This window comes from Lissotriton vulgaris, chromosome 7, assembly GCF_964263255.1.
Source record: "Lissotriton vulgaris chromosome 7, aLisVul1.2, whole genome shotgun sequence".
Classification (NCBI taxonomy): domain Eukaryota; kingdom Metazoa; phylum Chordata; class Amphibia; order Caudata; family Salamandridae; genus Lissotriton; species Lissotriton vulgaris.
This window is the reverse complement of record NC_141695.1, coordinates 948,822,362-948,838,878: the sequence shown is the minus strand read 5'-3', so window position 1 is coordinate 948,838,878 and position 16,517 is coordinate 948,822,362. Positions and strand designations below refer to the sequence as shown.

At 44.6% G+C, this 16,517-nt stretch overlaps 1 protein-coding gene across 2 annotated transcripts in view; it reads right to left on the bottom strand.

Annotated features, from left to right (window-relative positions):
- Positions 1-16,517, bottom strand: part of SLU7 (spliceosome associated SLU7) — a 313,168-nt gene that overhangs the window by 108,026 nt on the left and 188,625 nt on the right. For both annotated transcript variants that reach the window (XM_086931394.1, XM_086931393.1), the window contains exon 12: positions 16,069-16,230. In XM_086931394.1, the coding sequence (XP_086787520.1) occupies positions 16,069-16,230 (162 nt within the window). The remainder of the gene's footprint in view (positions 1-16,068; positions 16,231-16,517) is intronic.

Here is a 16,517-nt window from a genome sequence, read left to right as displayed (position 1 = left end):
GCCGGTAGGGCTGGGGCCAAGTTAGTGGGCGTCGTCCTCTTGTTAGCTCTGCACGGCTCTTCGGTCCTTCTTCTCATTTTCTTCCTTGTCTGGATCTGAGGAAGCAAGGTTCAGGGTGCCCCCTAAATAGGTAGGTAAGGGCAGGGACCAATGGGTCCCTTCCCTGGGGTGGGTACACCCCTATCGTGCCACCCTCCAGTGGGAGGGGGGCAGGACCCTGTTCCTGGTTGGCTAGGTCCCCCCAATATTGCCAGGATTCAGAGTTGTGCTTCACCTCGCCTCCCCAACCTTAAGGGTGGAGTTGGCAGAGCTGGGCACACCTCTTTCACTCACTTGTTTTTCCAGCTGGCTCTCCTGTCCACAGTGGGGGGTAGAACCAGTGGGGACCAGTTGCTGAAAGCAGCAAATGGTCTGGGGAGGCACACGAAGGCAGCATGCCTTTGAAGATTCCCTTCTCGTGAACCCTGCCCATCTTGGGGGAGGAGGCTTGGCACCTAGTCCCAGGATGTGGATTGTTTCCGGCCCCCAAGAGCAGCAGGCTCTCGACCCAGGGGTCCAGAAACATGTCTGTTGGTGGCAGCCTAAGCAGCCACTCAGTCAGGTCACTAGGAGTTGGTCCAGTTTCAAAGGGCATCGCTAAGAGGCCCTCTGTTGTGCATTTTACATTAAATCCCACACTGGCATCAGTGTGGGTTTAATGTGCTGAGAAATTTGATATCAAACTTCCCAGTTTTCAGTGCAGCCATTACGGTGTTGTGGAGTTCGTAATGACAAACTCCCAGCACCATATACTCTCAAAGGCAGCACTGCACTTACAGTGCCTAGTAATAGACTTGGGCCCTGTAGGGGTACAGGGCTCATGCACCTGTGCCCTCACCACTGCCATAGGGCACCCAGCTAGAGGGGTGACTTTGTTCTGCACCAATCCACGCAGCCTGCAAAGGCAGTGTGTGAGTGTCGGGCTACAGGGCCTCCAAGGCTGGCACAATAAGTGCTGCATCCCTTAGAGGCGTTCTCTGGTCACAGTGCCCTGGGTACCTGTGGTACAATTTACCAGGGGTTGACATGTGGCCAGAGATGCCAATTGGGTTTAGGCTTCAATGCAGTTTTAGGGAAGGAACATAGGCCTTGGGTACCTGATTAGCAGGAGCCCAGGGAACACTCAGTCAAAGAACATCAGCAATTCAGCAAAAAGTGGGGGCATACCATGCAAGAAAGAGGGCACTTTCTCACAAGTGCTTCTACCCATTGACTCCCAGGGCCTTCCGCGTTGCTTACCCATATGTTGCTTTATCACACCCATACTTGCCTTTGTTGCTTTACCCTTCCACTGTATTGAGTTTGCTTTCGAAATTCTTCCTGCCCTCCACAATATTGCTTGTATTTTATAGGAAAGGGATTTCTTTAACATCCTCTTTCACTGCCTTATCCTTTTTCTACCCCCATGCATTTACTCTTTTGCCATTGAGAACTCTTTGATCAGATCAGAATCAATGATGCATGCGTCTCTGTGCAGAGGCGCAAATATGGACAAGCTGAAGTAGTGTGGCTCACTGGTTAGAGTGAAGTAGTGTGGCTCACTGGTTAGAGGCGGCAGACCCGAGAGCAGAGGACGGCCCGGGACCAGGGTTCGATTCCCGGCGCGGCAGGTTTCTGGACCAGGGTCAGCGGACTCGATAATTCTCTCGCCTCGGTGCCCACTCTGATCAGCGATCACACTCGGCAACTCTGGGCATTAGCTTGCCTCATCTTCACTAACGGCCCCACCAGACCGCCGGGGATGCCTGGTCTCACCCTGGAGATACCCATTAAGGGACCATCTCTCAGGGAAGCCCGGAAGGGTTTCGCAGCGGTCGAAGCGCCTTGGGACCCTACGGGTAAGTAGTGCGCTATATAAATGCCTATACATTTACATACACACACACAAGCTGGGAAAGCATGGAGGAGCAAGAATCTTTGTTTATGCCTCAGTGCTACTCGCACCCTAGTCATGAGAACTCTCAGAGAGGATTCTAGAGATGTGACACGCTGTTTCTGCATGCTGTGTCTCTTCCCTACTGGAATAAGGGGCATCCTATATGCCTCTCAGCCGGATGCGCTACAACACTACTCCAACACTCGGCCCACAAATAGCCTTGTTCAAAGAATTCATCTGGAGGAAGGGCTGAAAGGTGTCTGGGGTGAAAGAAGTAACTGTGAGTATTGTACCAAGTGTGGCATGGCATGCATTGTTGGCATGCATGATTGTTACAGATGTCCAGGGTGATAGTCAACACAGAGTATGAACAAGTTAGAGGTGGAAAAGCTAGGCATGGTCATAGTCGTGCCTGGGAAAATATATGGCTGAACCGTCAATTGCTATATGGGACTGACAAGCCAAAATAGAGTCTTAACAAGCATGTCTGGCACTTTCCCTCTCTAAAGAATGAAAAAACAATCTGCTAAGTGCATTTCTGATTAAACATTTAGTTGTAAGAAAACAAGTTACTTACCTGTAACTACGGTTTTCCAGTATTGGTATCTTTCATAGATTCATATGCCTGAATCATTCCCCGACGTCGAGGCGGGAGTCCCACAGTAAAAATATATACAATAGCAGTGCCTAAAAACTTTCTTGTAGTAGGCTGGAAAGGCTGAAGGCCTAGCTAGGCCCAAAACTTAGCAGCCTATCTACCTCATTATGTTAAAAGACCTGAAATACTAGCCTCAGCCAATCAGCTGTCCTCACCCTCTAGAACCTTCCCACCCCGGGCAGTTCTCCTCAGATTTTCCCAGCACAAGTGAGAATAAGTATCCATAAAATAGAACTGCCCTGCCGGGGAGGAGGGTGGGTGCATGTGAATCTATGAAAGATACCAATACTGGATAACCGTAGTTACAGGTAAGTAACTTGTTTTCCTATCCAGTATTGAGGTATCTTTCATAGATTCACATGCCTGAATCAGAGTAGCAAGCAGTGACATCACGTCTGTTGTTAGAGGAAGGTGGGAGACAAAATAAATCGTATACACCCCCACACAACCTGGAAGGTTATAGAGCACAAACTTGTTTACATAACATATGCATCAAAAACCTTCATAAAGTACATCACAGATTAGGACAGCGTTAGAAAAGAATAAAACATCATGATAAAATACATATGCTTAAAACAGTCAAATGAAGAAGAAAAGACTATAAAGAGTCTAACCTTAGTGAAGAAGATGCTGCAGCACCGCTTCCCCAACTGCTGTATCATCATGAGTTGCCGACTGCAGATAGTAGTGCTTTGTAAAAGTGTGCACACTTTTCCACGTAGCAGCTCGGCAAATGTTCTCCAGCGTCACTCCAGCGAAGAGGGCCGTGGACGCTGACATTGTTCTGGTGGAATGCGCTTTAACCTTTCTTGCCAAAGGTTTGTTAGCTTTGTCATGACAGAAGAGAATGGTAGATGACAACCATCTAGCTATAGTTGCCTTTGTTACAGCTTGACCCAAGGTGGCTTGACCATAAGCAACAAAAAGTTGATTAGATTTGCGTATGTCCTTTGTTTTTTGAAGATAAAACTTTAAACACCGTTTCAAATCTAGGGAATGTAAAACTTTCTCCGTCGGAGTTTTAGGATCCGGGAAAAAAGTTTTGAGCTTGACAGGTTGATTGATGTGAAATTGGGTCGGCACCTTTGGGATGATTCTTGGGTTGGTCCTAAGCATCACAAAGTCTCTAGAAAACTGCAAGAATGGGTGTGCAATTGTGAAGGCCTGTATCTCACTGACTCTGCGGGCAGAGGTGAGAGCCAGTAAAATCACCACTTTCTAAGTTAGAAACTTCAGCTCCGCTTTATGAATAGGTTCAAAGGGCCTTTTCAGAAGTTGGGACAACACAATATTAAGATCCCATTGAAGAGGATGAGGCCGAACTGGTGGAAAAGCTCGGAAGAGCCCTTTAAGGAATTGTTTGATCAAATTGATGAACATAAAGATGGTTTGTTGGAACACTTTCTGAATCTGGATATTGCCGCCAGATGTACCTTAATGGATGAGAAAGCCAGTCCTGTTCTAGCTAAGGACAGCAGATAAGGAAGAATGTCCTCAGGTGGAGCTTGGAGTGGATGAACATTATTTTCTCCACACCAAGAACAGAACCGTTTCCACTTAAAACGATATGTCCTGATGGTACTTTGCGCATGGGCCTGTGATAAGATTGCCCTGCAGTCTGAGGAGATGTTAAGATCCTTGAACTCTAGGAAGTCAGAAGCAAGGCGTGCAAGTGCAGCGACTGAGGATCCGGATGGCGGATCTGGCCCCCTTCCCTTGTTAACATGGACACTGTCGGTTTGAGACGAAGTGGGAACTGCTGAGAGAGTAGAAGAAGTTCCTGAAACCAATACTGTCTTGGCCAACGGGGAGCAATGAGGATGAGAGTGCAATGCTCCCTCTTCATCTTTTGAAGTACTTTCGGAATGAGTGGGATCGGAGGATAAGCGTATGCAAAGATCCCGGACCATCTCATCAAAAGGGCATTTTCCCTTGATCCCTGTTGAGAAAACCTGCTGGCGTAAAACAGGCATTTGCGGTTCTGTCGCGTGGCAAAAAGATCCAGTGTTGGTGTTCCCCATGTTTGAAAGATCTTGTCCACTTGTTGTTGCTCGAGTTCCCATTCGTGACAGCTCATGAAAGTCCTGCTGAGGTTGTCGGCTAGAGAGTTCTGAATACCTTGTACATGTTCTGCTCTGAGGGATATGCCATGGAGTATGGCCCATTTCCACATTTCTTGAGCTTCCAACGACAGGGTGAGAGACTTCGTTCCTCCTTGTTTGTTTATATAATACATGCTGGTGGTATTGTCCGTGCGCACCAGCACTGACGAATTCGCAATCCTTGGAAGAAAAGCTTGTAGGGATAGAAAAATGGCTCTCAGCTCCAAGCTGTTTATGTGTTTCTTTTGGTACTGACGAGACCATCGTCCTTGAATCTGAAGGTCCTGGAGGTGACCTCCCCAGCCTTCCATGGAAGCGTCTGTTGTAAGGATGAACTCCGGTATTTCGTGAAGAAATGCGAGGCCGGGCGACAGGTTGTGCGCCCTCGACCACCAAAGAAGGGCTTGCTTCATCTTGGATGTTATTTTGATGCGATCGTCGAATGATCCGTCGACTTGCCTCAACTGTCGAAGTAACTCCTTCTGCTGTGGTCTCATCCTGAGTCTCGCCATAGGGATGAGGCTGATTGCAGACGAGCACATCCCCAAACGGGAAGCAAATGTCCGAACCGAAACTGACCTTCTTGCAAATATTTGTTTTGCCAGCCTTAATAGTTTGTTTTGCCGTTCCTGAGTCAAGAACTCTTTGCACTGGCATGTGTCTAACACTGCTCCTAGAAAAGTCAACTCCTGACGAGGTTGAAGCTGAGATTTGCTGGAATTGAGGGTCAGTCCCAGATTTGAGAAAAGAACTCCTGACCACCTCCATCGTGGTTTTTCTTGATGGTCCATTTAGTAGCCAGTCGTCGAGGTATGGGAAAACTTGTATTCCCTGTGACCTCAGCATGGCCGCCACCGGAGCCAAACATTTGGTGAATATTCTTGGTGCCGATTTCAGGCCGGATGGAAGCACTTTGAATTGAAAGTGGACGCCAGCCACTGCAAATCTTAGGTATTTGCGATGTTTTGGGTGAATAGGAATGTGGAAGTAGGCGTCTTCCAGATCCAGAGAAGCCATAAAGTCCCCTTTGTTGAGACAATGCAGAATGTCCGTTAGCGTCACCATGCGAAAACTCTGCTTCTTCAGATATTTGTTGAGTTTGCGCAGATCTAATATTGGACGCCACTCTCCTGAATTTTTCTCTACGAGGAAGAAGCGAGAATAAAATCCTTTCCCTTTTTGAGAGGCAGGAACTCGTTCTATCGCATTCTTGCGTAGCATCTTTAAGGCCTCTTTGAATAGTAAGTGAAGACGAGGGGGAGGAGGACCCCTGGGCGGCACTGTTGGTGGTTTCTGTAAAAACTCCAGAGTGTGTCCATTCCTGACAAGATCCAGGACCCGCTGATCCGAAGTTATTTTCCGCCACTGTTGGTAAAAAGCAGAAATTTTGGCGCCCACGGGGAGGGGAGGATAAATGACTGACGTCCGGCAAAGCTCAGCTCATTGGTGCTTGTTGGAATCACGCCCTTGATTGTTTGAACGCCATTTCCCTCGCCGACGAGAGAAACTACCAGAGGCAGGTTGTCTGTAAGATGACTGATAGTACGGCTGTTTGTACTGGTACTGCTGATTTTGCTGGTTGGAATAGTTCCCTCTGGAAGATATCCACGGCTTCTTGCTCCTCTAAAGGACCCCCTCTTGTATTGAAGGGTACCTAGAGATTTGGCAGTGTCCGAATCGGTTTTAATCGCCAGTAAGGCGTCATCGATGTGTTTCCCAAAAAGTGAATCCCCCATCGTATGCCATGTCCAAGATCTTCATTTGGACCTCAGGTCTGAAGGTGGTAGCCTTAAGCCAACCTTGACGCCGAAGGACTGCTGCTCCTGCCAATTGTCTAAAGTTGGTGTTGGAAATATCAAGGGCACAATCAATGATTTCCTATGCCGCCCTTTCACCGTCAAGTACGATTCGGCGTACTTCCTGCTGACTATCCTCAGGGATCAGATCAAGGAACTCAGACAGATCTGACCACATCTGCCTATCATAACGGGCCAGAATAGCAAGTGAATTAGCTGCCTTAATGGAGGCCGCTGCATTAGCAGAGAACTTTTTCCCAATTGCATCCAGTCTCCTGCCGTCCTTGTCAGGAGGTGTCGAAATTGGAGTGGCAGGGTTTTTGGACCTCTGTTGTGCTGCCTGAGATATGACCGAGTTCGGTCGAGGGTGTCCTATTAAGCAAGATGGAGTATCAGAAGGAGCTCGATACTTTTTTCAATTCTTGGAAGGACTGCCGGAATGGAAGCAGGCGTTTTCATGATGTTGAGGCCCTCCTTCCATATGTAATCGATAATAGGTATGGCTCTGGTGACTCTGCGATACCCTTCTTTAAAGTCATGCAAAAAGCAGACTGCTCAACTGTGACAGACAATTCAAATCTACTAGCAGCACGGTGCATAAGATTGTGAAAACCGCCAATATCCTCCGGCGGAGAATCTGACGGGCGTGGAATAGGAGGTGAAGGCATGGGAATGACATAATCATCCCACGGATCCCTAGGTGTATGACCCGGCAACTCGCCCTCTTCCCTGCTCTCATTATCATCCTGAGAAGAGGTATCAGTGTCAGCTTGAGGTGCAGGGTCAGCGTCCTGCCTTGGTGACAACAAAGCTTGCGGTGAAGGAGGCCTTGGTATGTCAGCCTGAACAGGCTGCACAGAAGGTGTAACTGGAGCTGGAGGAAATCTCTGGCGATAGTGTGCCAGCATTGCTTGTAGATCTTGGATCAAAGTAGGTGGGAGATGACTTGTGTCCTCTGAACGAGAGGGTCTTGCCTGGGGCGAATGGTATGGCATTGACAAGTCTTCATTCGCATAATGATCCTGGTCATAGTCCTCATCATCCTCCTGATATTTGATGTTCAATTGTGAAGGGTGACGGGCAACCCCAAAAGGTCCCTCATCCTCTTCGCCGTTATCAGATTCCACATCCATATAGGTCTCCAAAAGATGTGATGGAACCAGTGGAGAAATGTGAGAGTAGTCTCTCTGATAAGTTTTAATTTGAAAATGAGTATATTGCATCCTCTTTGGAGGTGTGTCGTGCAGAAGATGAGCTGATGACAAAGCTCTCATATATGACATTTCCGTAGACGGAGCTGCCGTCGACGGTATGGATGTTGCCGTCAACGAGACCGTCGACAACGGTGTCTTCTTCTACGAATCCTTCGTCGACGAGGCCGTCAATGGTGTCGTCGTCGACGAGGCCGTCGATGGTGTCTTCGTCGACGAATCCTTCGACGACGAGGCCGTCGATGGTGTCTATGTCGACGAATCCTTCGTCGACGAGGCCGTCGATGGTATCTTCGTCGACGTGGCCGTCGTTGGTGTCTTCGTCGACGATTCCTTTGTCGACGAGGCCGTTGATGGTGTCTTCGTCGACTATTCCTTTGTCGACGAGGCCGTCGATGGTGTCTTAGTCGACGAGTCCTTTGTCAACGAGGCCGTCGATGGTGACTTCGTCGACGAGCCCGTAGATGGCTTCGTCAATGGAACTGCCGTCGACGGGCCTGTAGATTTCGTCGACGGAGCCTTAGTCGACAAAGCTGAAAGGATCTTCGTCGATGGGGCCGTCGACGACGGGACAGTCGACGATGATTTCGACATCTGAATTTTAGCAGACACCACAGGAGAAGTAATAGCTGAAGTGGTGGTCGTAACAGAAGAAATTGAAGAGGTAGAAGTAGTAGTACTCACAGTGGACAGTCCTGAAGGAAGTGATGCACTCTTTGAGGGTTCTGAGACTCGTTGAGAGGATTTAAGTTTTTTCTTCCTCTCAGGAGAAGAGCTCTCTCTGGATCTGGCTCTCTTGCTGGAGGTAGAGGCCTTGTCCTCATCATCTCTGGAAGATGATTTTAACCACAAAAGAACCCTTGCCTCTCTATCCCTGATGGTTTTTGAAGGGAAGGTACGGGAAATTCTACAATCCTTCACAACATGTGAGGGGTGCAGACAATAAATGCAGCCAGAGTGCTGGTCGTCCACATGGACCCTCTTCTTAAAGCAGGTTCCACAAGCCTTGAAAGGAGCCTTCTTTTCAGACATTTTGAAGAGAAAAAGACAAAAACTGAGTAGGCACTCAGGGAGACTCCCTTACACATGAAGTGCAGTGAAAATCTGAGGAGAACTGCCTGGGCTGGGAAGGTTCTAGAGGGTGAGGACAGCTGATTGGCTGAGGCTACTATTTCAGGTCTTTTTACATAATGAGGTAGATAGGCTGCTAAGTTTTGGGCCTAGCTAGGCCTTCAGGCTTTCCAGCCTACTACTAGAAAGTTTTTAGGCACTGCGATTGTATACATTTTTACTGTGGGACTCCCGCCTCGACGACTGGAATGATTCAGGCATGTGAATCTATGAAAGATACCCCAATACTGGATAATAAATGTTACTTCATACAATGAAATAAACTGATGTACCAAAGTGAAAGAGTGATGAAGACATTATTTTAGTCCGAAAGGGTCTTGATCATAGTTTCCCTTTAGTTTACTGCATGATGCCATGGTTCTTTCTTTGACTCTTATAGCTGATCCCTGGAACAGTTCTGCTTTTAGCTGCTCTATGAATTTGCTGGCTTGACAGAATTGGTTTATCACTTACCCCTCGCATAACAAAGCAACTAAAATGGCAAACGTTCTGATTATGATGCAGCTTAGCCCAGGTGATCAGCAGATGGACAGATTTCTTTGTCGATGATAAAAAACTGCCTCTTACACATTGCTGTGGAAAAAATGTACGACTTAGGAGGTGGAGTCATTATGGTCATCTACCAAATACCAACCCCCATGGTCCGTGAGTGCTGTCCTCTTGTGTGCTTCTTCGTCTGTAAACCAACTCCATGTTGCTCTTTCCCTTATGTGCTGCTATCCCCAACTTCCCCAATCTATCTTTTATTTTATACCCCAACCCCTGACGCTTCCTCCTGCCTGCTTCTCCTTTACAGACCGCGCTTTGCAAGCGTTTACATTTAGTTTTTTTAATTTGCATTTTTTGGAGGACATGGCAGCAGCCATTTGATGCCAGGCTCTTAGCCTCAAGAAAGGTATTTTTGTGCACTTAAAATTTCTTTTTCATTTTTAAAAGTTTTTTTTTTTTAGTCGTGTCTGCCATTTTAGTTCCGTCCATAAAAATAGACACAAAAAAAAGAGCATAGTGCCAACATCATTCTGTAGGCATCACGCATGTGCGTGCATACATCATAACACATGTGCGTGCCTACAAAATGATGCGACCAGCAGCAATGTCATGGCACCTTTTTTCGCTAATAACACACAGCAGCGGCAAGAAGCATACGCACAGCGAAAAAAGTTCTACAAGGCGAGACATATTCACTTTACCAATGCTTGCTTTGGCTTTGTATGGTACTGATGTAACAATCTTACAGCTAGATATAACGATCAGCATCTTGCTGCATAGCGGTGCCTCTTGAAAAAGTTACCATGTGTACAAGGCAGAGCCACAAAATGAACCAGACTGTTGCTCTGGCTGACCATCACAACACATCCCAAAAAACGTCTGCCATGTCCTAGGGATGACGAAATGCTAAACTAATATTTATCTATCATATCATGAAAACTATTTAAACAATCTCTTTAAACAGATGTGTTAGAAGGCTGGTGCTTCAAATGTATTCAAGTATAGTAAACACAATTCCAAAAGAGAGAGAGAGAGCAACTCAAACATGCATGTCATTAGTACCATCAGCAATGCAATGCTCACATTTCAATACTGTAATAAGCTCCTCAAGATTAAAAGTCATGAAGTACTGATCACCAGACAGGACCCACCAACCTTTCAAAGCTCTGAGTGATTTGTCAAATACAAATATTTTTCAACAGAAAATACACATAACTAACTATTTTGGGGAACCTACATTAGAAAAACAGACCACAAATTGTAATTGAATTTATATAGTGCTTACTACCACTGATGAGGAGTCAAATCGCTTTTTGACGAGTAGCACGCTACTTCGTAACCCAGAAAGGATTAGTGGTGAAATAGTATAAGGAAATATGAAATTAATTTGAGCTGTGGATATGTGAGTGTTATTTGGGTTGAAAAGGATAGTGGAGGGATAGAAGAGGGAGGGGTTTCATTTATATAGCGCTTGGTACCCCTGATGAGGCATCAAATACCTTTGAGGAGTAGCACGCAACTCCACAACCCAAACAGCAATAGTGGTGAAACAGTATAGGGAAATATGAAATTAATTTGAGCGGTGGACACGCGAGTCTGTTAGTTGGATTGAAAAGAATAGTGGAGGGATAGAAGAGGGAAGAGTTTAGAAAGTGTTTATTTGTAGATCATAGCAGCAAGAGCAGGTCTAGGATGAGCAGGGGGAGAGTCATAGGGAAGAGTTTAGAAAAGCTTTTTTGGGAGATCTGAATAGTAAAAGAGGTTTGAGATGATGCAAGGGAGGAGTGGAGGTGGGAAGAGTCTAGAAATGGTTATTTTGGGGATAACAGTAGTCAGAAAGTGGAGGTAGAGGAAATATTGAGAGAGGTATGGAGTAGAGACATGGTAGTGCACTGAATTAGGAATAAAGTAATACATATAAAGATACATAAGTGCATGGAAGGGGTGTATGTATACTTAAGGATATGGATATATATATATATACATCGGCACAATATATATATATATATATATATATATATATATATATATATATATATATATATATATATATATATATATATATATATATATATATATATATATATATATATTACCTACTGGCGATAGCCAGTAGGTATATATAGTTAGGATTTTTTCTCTATGGAACTTTTGAAAATTCTATGCCTAATAACTTTGGCGTTTGTGGACGGAATTGGCTGAAATTTTCAGGAAAATGGCACATTTTGTTTCTGAGCAGCTCCTGGAAATTTGGGGGGGGTTCGTCAAGGGGGGGCCGAGAAAAAAGGGGGGTCCCAAAACACGTTTTTCCCATGTTAATTTCCATAGGGCGGTTGGCCTCACTTTTAGCCCGAACGGCTGAATGGATTTCCACGAAACTTGGCAAAATTGTAGGGACTGTTAGCCCGATGTGCCTTTGCTAGGTCTCAATATATGTGCTTCAGTGAATTTTGAGAAATTAACGTTTAAATCAAGATATATATCTGTAACAGCGCTCCGGGCAGCGCTCCGGTTCGCGAACTTTTCGCGTATCGGAACTTTGCAAAGCGAAGCTGATTGGCTCTCCGGTGTCTGTCAACATTCTAAACAGTCCGGAGCGGCCGCCATCTTGTCTCTCGGTAGGATCGAGAGACAAGAGGAGGCCAAAACAAAGGGGGAAATGAAGGAAAGGGGACAAGGTAGACCCCTTCTGACCCCCTAGGATTGATGAGGGGGATATTATAGAGCCACGCCGGGCCCAAAAAAAAAAAAAAAAAAATCCGATTTTTTCGCCGTAGAGACGCGTCTTGGTACGCGAACCGGGCAGCTAACCGGGAAGCTAACCGGCAGCGTAACGGGAGTCGGAGGAGGACCTGATTGGCTGTCAACATTGTAAACAGTCCGGAGCGGCCGCCATCTTGTCTCTCGGTAGGATCGAGAGACAAGAGGAGGCCAAAACAAAGGGGGAAATGAAGGAAAGAGGGCAAGGTAGACCCCTTCTGACCCCCTAGGATTGATGAGGGGGATATTATAGAGCCACCCCGGGCCCAAAAAAAAAAAAAAAAAATTCGATTTTTTCGCCGTAGAGACGCGTCTTGGTACGCGAACCGGGCAGCTAACCGGGCAGCTAACCGGGAAGCTAACCGGCAGCGTAACGGGAGTCTGAGGAGGAGCTGATTGGCTGTCAACATTGTAAACAGTCCGGAGCGGCCGCCATCTTGTCTCTCGGTAGGATCGAGAGACAAGAGGAGGCCAAAACAAAGGGGGAAATGAAGGAAAGAGGGCAAGGTAGACCCCTTCTGACCCCCTAGGATTGATGAGGGGGATATTATAAAGCCACGCGGGGCCAAAAAAAAAAAAAAAAAAAATCCGATTTTTTCGCCGTAGAGACGCGTCTTGGTACGCGAACCGGGCAGCTAACCGGGCAGCTAACCGGGAAGCTAACCGGCAGTGTAACGGGAGTCTGAGGAGAAGCTGATTGGCTGTTATCATTGTAAACAGTCTAAAGCGGCCGCCATCTTGTCTCTCTGTGGGATCGAGAGACAAGAGGTGGAAAAAAAAAAGGTGTAAATGAATGAAAGGGGTAAGGCAGACCCCTCCTGAACCCCTAGGATTGATGAGGGGGCTATTAAAGTTCCCTGGGGGGGTGAAAAAAAAAAATGCGATTTTTCGCAGTAAAGGTGCTTCCTGGTACGTTAACCGGGCAGCTAACCGGCAGCGTAACGGGAGTCCGACATATTGTGTTTTTTGAACGTTTGTGATATGTGCACGTGTGGATTTTGTCTAATTAAGGTTAAAAAAATATATATATATCTTTAAGCGTGTTCTGGCGCGCTTACGTTTTGGGTTTGGTTTGCGCTGCAGAGACGATATGTCACGGTTATGCGATGCATCATGAGGCGTCTCACGGGCTACGTGATACGTCACTTAATAAAGAATATATTTTACAGCTATAGATATTAGCTTTTAAAAAACCTATGAAATTCACAGAAAAAACCATAGGTTATAGACCATATATAGTTAGGAATTTGCATTTACAAAACCTTGAAAATTCACTGAAAAAACCATAGGTTATAGACCATATATAGTTAGGGATTAGCATTTAAAAAACCTTATTTTATTTGCACAAAACCATTGAAATTCCATATATAGTTAGTTGCACTAACTATATATCGCGGACCCGCAATCCAATGCTAATGATGTCACATATTACATCATTCATGACATGGTCAGTGACATCACTGATGACATCACTGATGACATCTCAAATGACATCACTGATGACATCACTGATGACATCTCAAATGACATCACTGATGACATCACTGACATCTCATTTGACATTACTGATTACATCACTGATGATATCATTTATGTGATAATACATCTTCAGACTCTAATATAACCTTAGATACACTCAGTGTAAACAGGCACTCACAGACTGTCACACATCCATGGAGTTACTCACACACCTAGTCAGTCATGCAAAGAATCAATCACACCTCCATTTCCTCAACTATACAGTTATACACACCTTACTTATTCAAACATATACTAACACATATTTACTCTCTTATACAATCCTTGATACAAGTTCACATTGATTCATACAGCCACTCTCACATTCACTGGCTCTTATGTTCAGTTATTTATATATGTCAACTCTCACATGGAGTGTGTTTTACATATGTACTTACTTTGACATGTAGAACTGAGATATCCATTCACTCACCAATATACTCATGCACACAGTCAACTGTCCATACAGCTGTTTCTACATGCACTTTTGAACCCATACACCTAGGGAATCAACTGCTCACACATCTATGCACAGAGTTATACACCTCCCAGCCACCCACACACATACTCAGTCTCCCATACAAATACTTGGGCAACCATTCAATAACCCATATAGTTACTGATATAGCTACTGATTTAAACATGCAGCAGTTTACAGAAGAACATAAATAATGATTGCCAAATTAAGACACTTTAATCACTAACCCATGCACTCAGTGAGACACATTTAATCATTCTCTCATACAGTCAGTCATGCACCTACTAAATCCTTCATCCAGACACTTATACATCCACTCATTCTTCAATATGTAAGACATATTTTAACTTTACAGAAACATACAGTCACTGGGTGTTGTCATCAGTGATGTCATCAGTGATGTCATTTGAGATGTCATCAGTGATGTCATCAGTGATGTCACTGACCATGTCATGAATGATGTAATATGTGACATCATTAGCATTGGATTGCGGGTCCGCGATATATAGTTAGTGCAACTAACTATATATGGAATTTCAATGGTTTTGTGCAAATAAAATAAGGTTTTTTAAATGCTAATCCCTAACTATATATGGTCTATAACCTATGGTTTTTTCAGTGAATTTTCAAGGTTTTGTAAATGCAAATTCCTAACTATATATGGTCTATAACCTATGGTTTTTTCTGTGAATATATATATATATGGTGTGAATAAAATCTGAACTTAAGTATCCAGTTGTGCCGCCCCCCTTTGTTCAAAATTAAATTCGGGGCTTGGATCCAGCTCTTGGGTAGTGCACACGCTGTCGAGCGCTCTCTGGCGTTGAAGGATCACTTTGGAGTAATATATATATATATATATATATATATATCTATACTGCAAGTTATTGTGCCGAAGTTCCAGCCCCCGCATGCCTAGCCTGTGATCAAGGGGAAACTCATCCCAGAAACACGTAAGGCGATATGGCAAACATTGTCACAGTGAATCCTGTTTCAAGTGTTGCTGCTGCCAGCTGGAAATAAAGGTTTAAACGGATGTTGGGTGCAGCGTCTTGAATTGCATGAGCAACTTGTTTTGGAATGTACTGGGGCCTGCTCTGCCACGAAGACACCCCACCGCTCGCAGAGCAGGTCTGTGTGTCTGGAGATCCCCCGACACACATGAGGAGCAACATACCTTCCTGTGAGGCGCGAGACAAGCAGCACACTTGCCCGGGTGAAATCAGTGGCCCTATGGTATCAGTATTTTCGGAGGGAGAGGAACAAGACATCCACTATGGACTAATACCGAACTACAACATCTACAATACCTAGCGTTGACACGCCCAGGCAGGCGGTCTTTAAAAACTTTGAATCACCTGCAAGTTATTGTGCCGAAGTTCCAGCCCCCGCGTGTCTAGCCTGTGATCAAGGGGAAACTCATCCCAGAAACACGTAAGGCGATATGGCAAACATTGTCACAGTGAATCCTGTTTCAAGTGTTGCTGCTGCCAGCTGGAAATAAATGTTTAAACGGATGTTGGGTGCGGCGTCTTCAATTGCGTGAGCAACTTGTTTTGGACTTTATATATATATATATATATATATATATATATATATATATATATATATATATATATATTCCCCAATAGTGAAGCAAATGTAGATGAATAGTTATAATAAAAATATATTTTTATGCAGTGACCTATATACATGTTAAACATAGAAAAAAATAACCATAAGTAATATGCACATTTGTTAAGCAGAGCTAATGAAAATCTATATATTTATAAAGAAGACTATTATACACATTTATACAAAGGAACACACATATCTAGGTACACATATCTAATCCAAAGAACTGCTTACATACAGATGGATCTGCTGTATATTTATGTTTGAGTATGGTGGTTATGTAGGGAAGAGTCAACTCTTTAAGTAGTCCTCTGATAAGGTAGTTGTACGTGGATCTTATGTTTGTGGTAACTTATGGTCACTTACTGATACACTAAGGTATACATTGTTACTTACTGTGTGGTTGTTGATGAGAACATCTTCCTCATATTTAGAACGAGCAATGGCCTTTTCTTGTCCCTTAATGACTGTTCCATGTCTCGAATACTCAACATAGTCTTCTGTCTGAGCCAATAACAGCTCAGCTGGAGGAGCATCCAAATGTTCTTCTCCACCATACTATAAAAGGAACAACAAAAGGCTTACTGAACAACGTATCTATCACACAATATCAGAGTGCAAACCCATTGGGATTCTGGTGTATTTCTGACATTAAAATGGACTCTTGTTCTTTCCCCTGGTTTCATTTAAGTGTTAAGTACAAACCTGGTTTATAAAAACAAAAGTGAGAATTTATTTTGCAATCTTAGTAATTTCTTATGCCATTTCCCCACATAAATATGTATGTCTAACAAACACTAACAGAATATACCTTTCCAAATGTACAGTGATGTATTTTTCCTTCA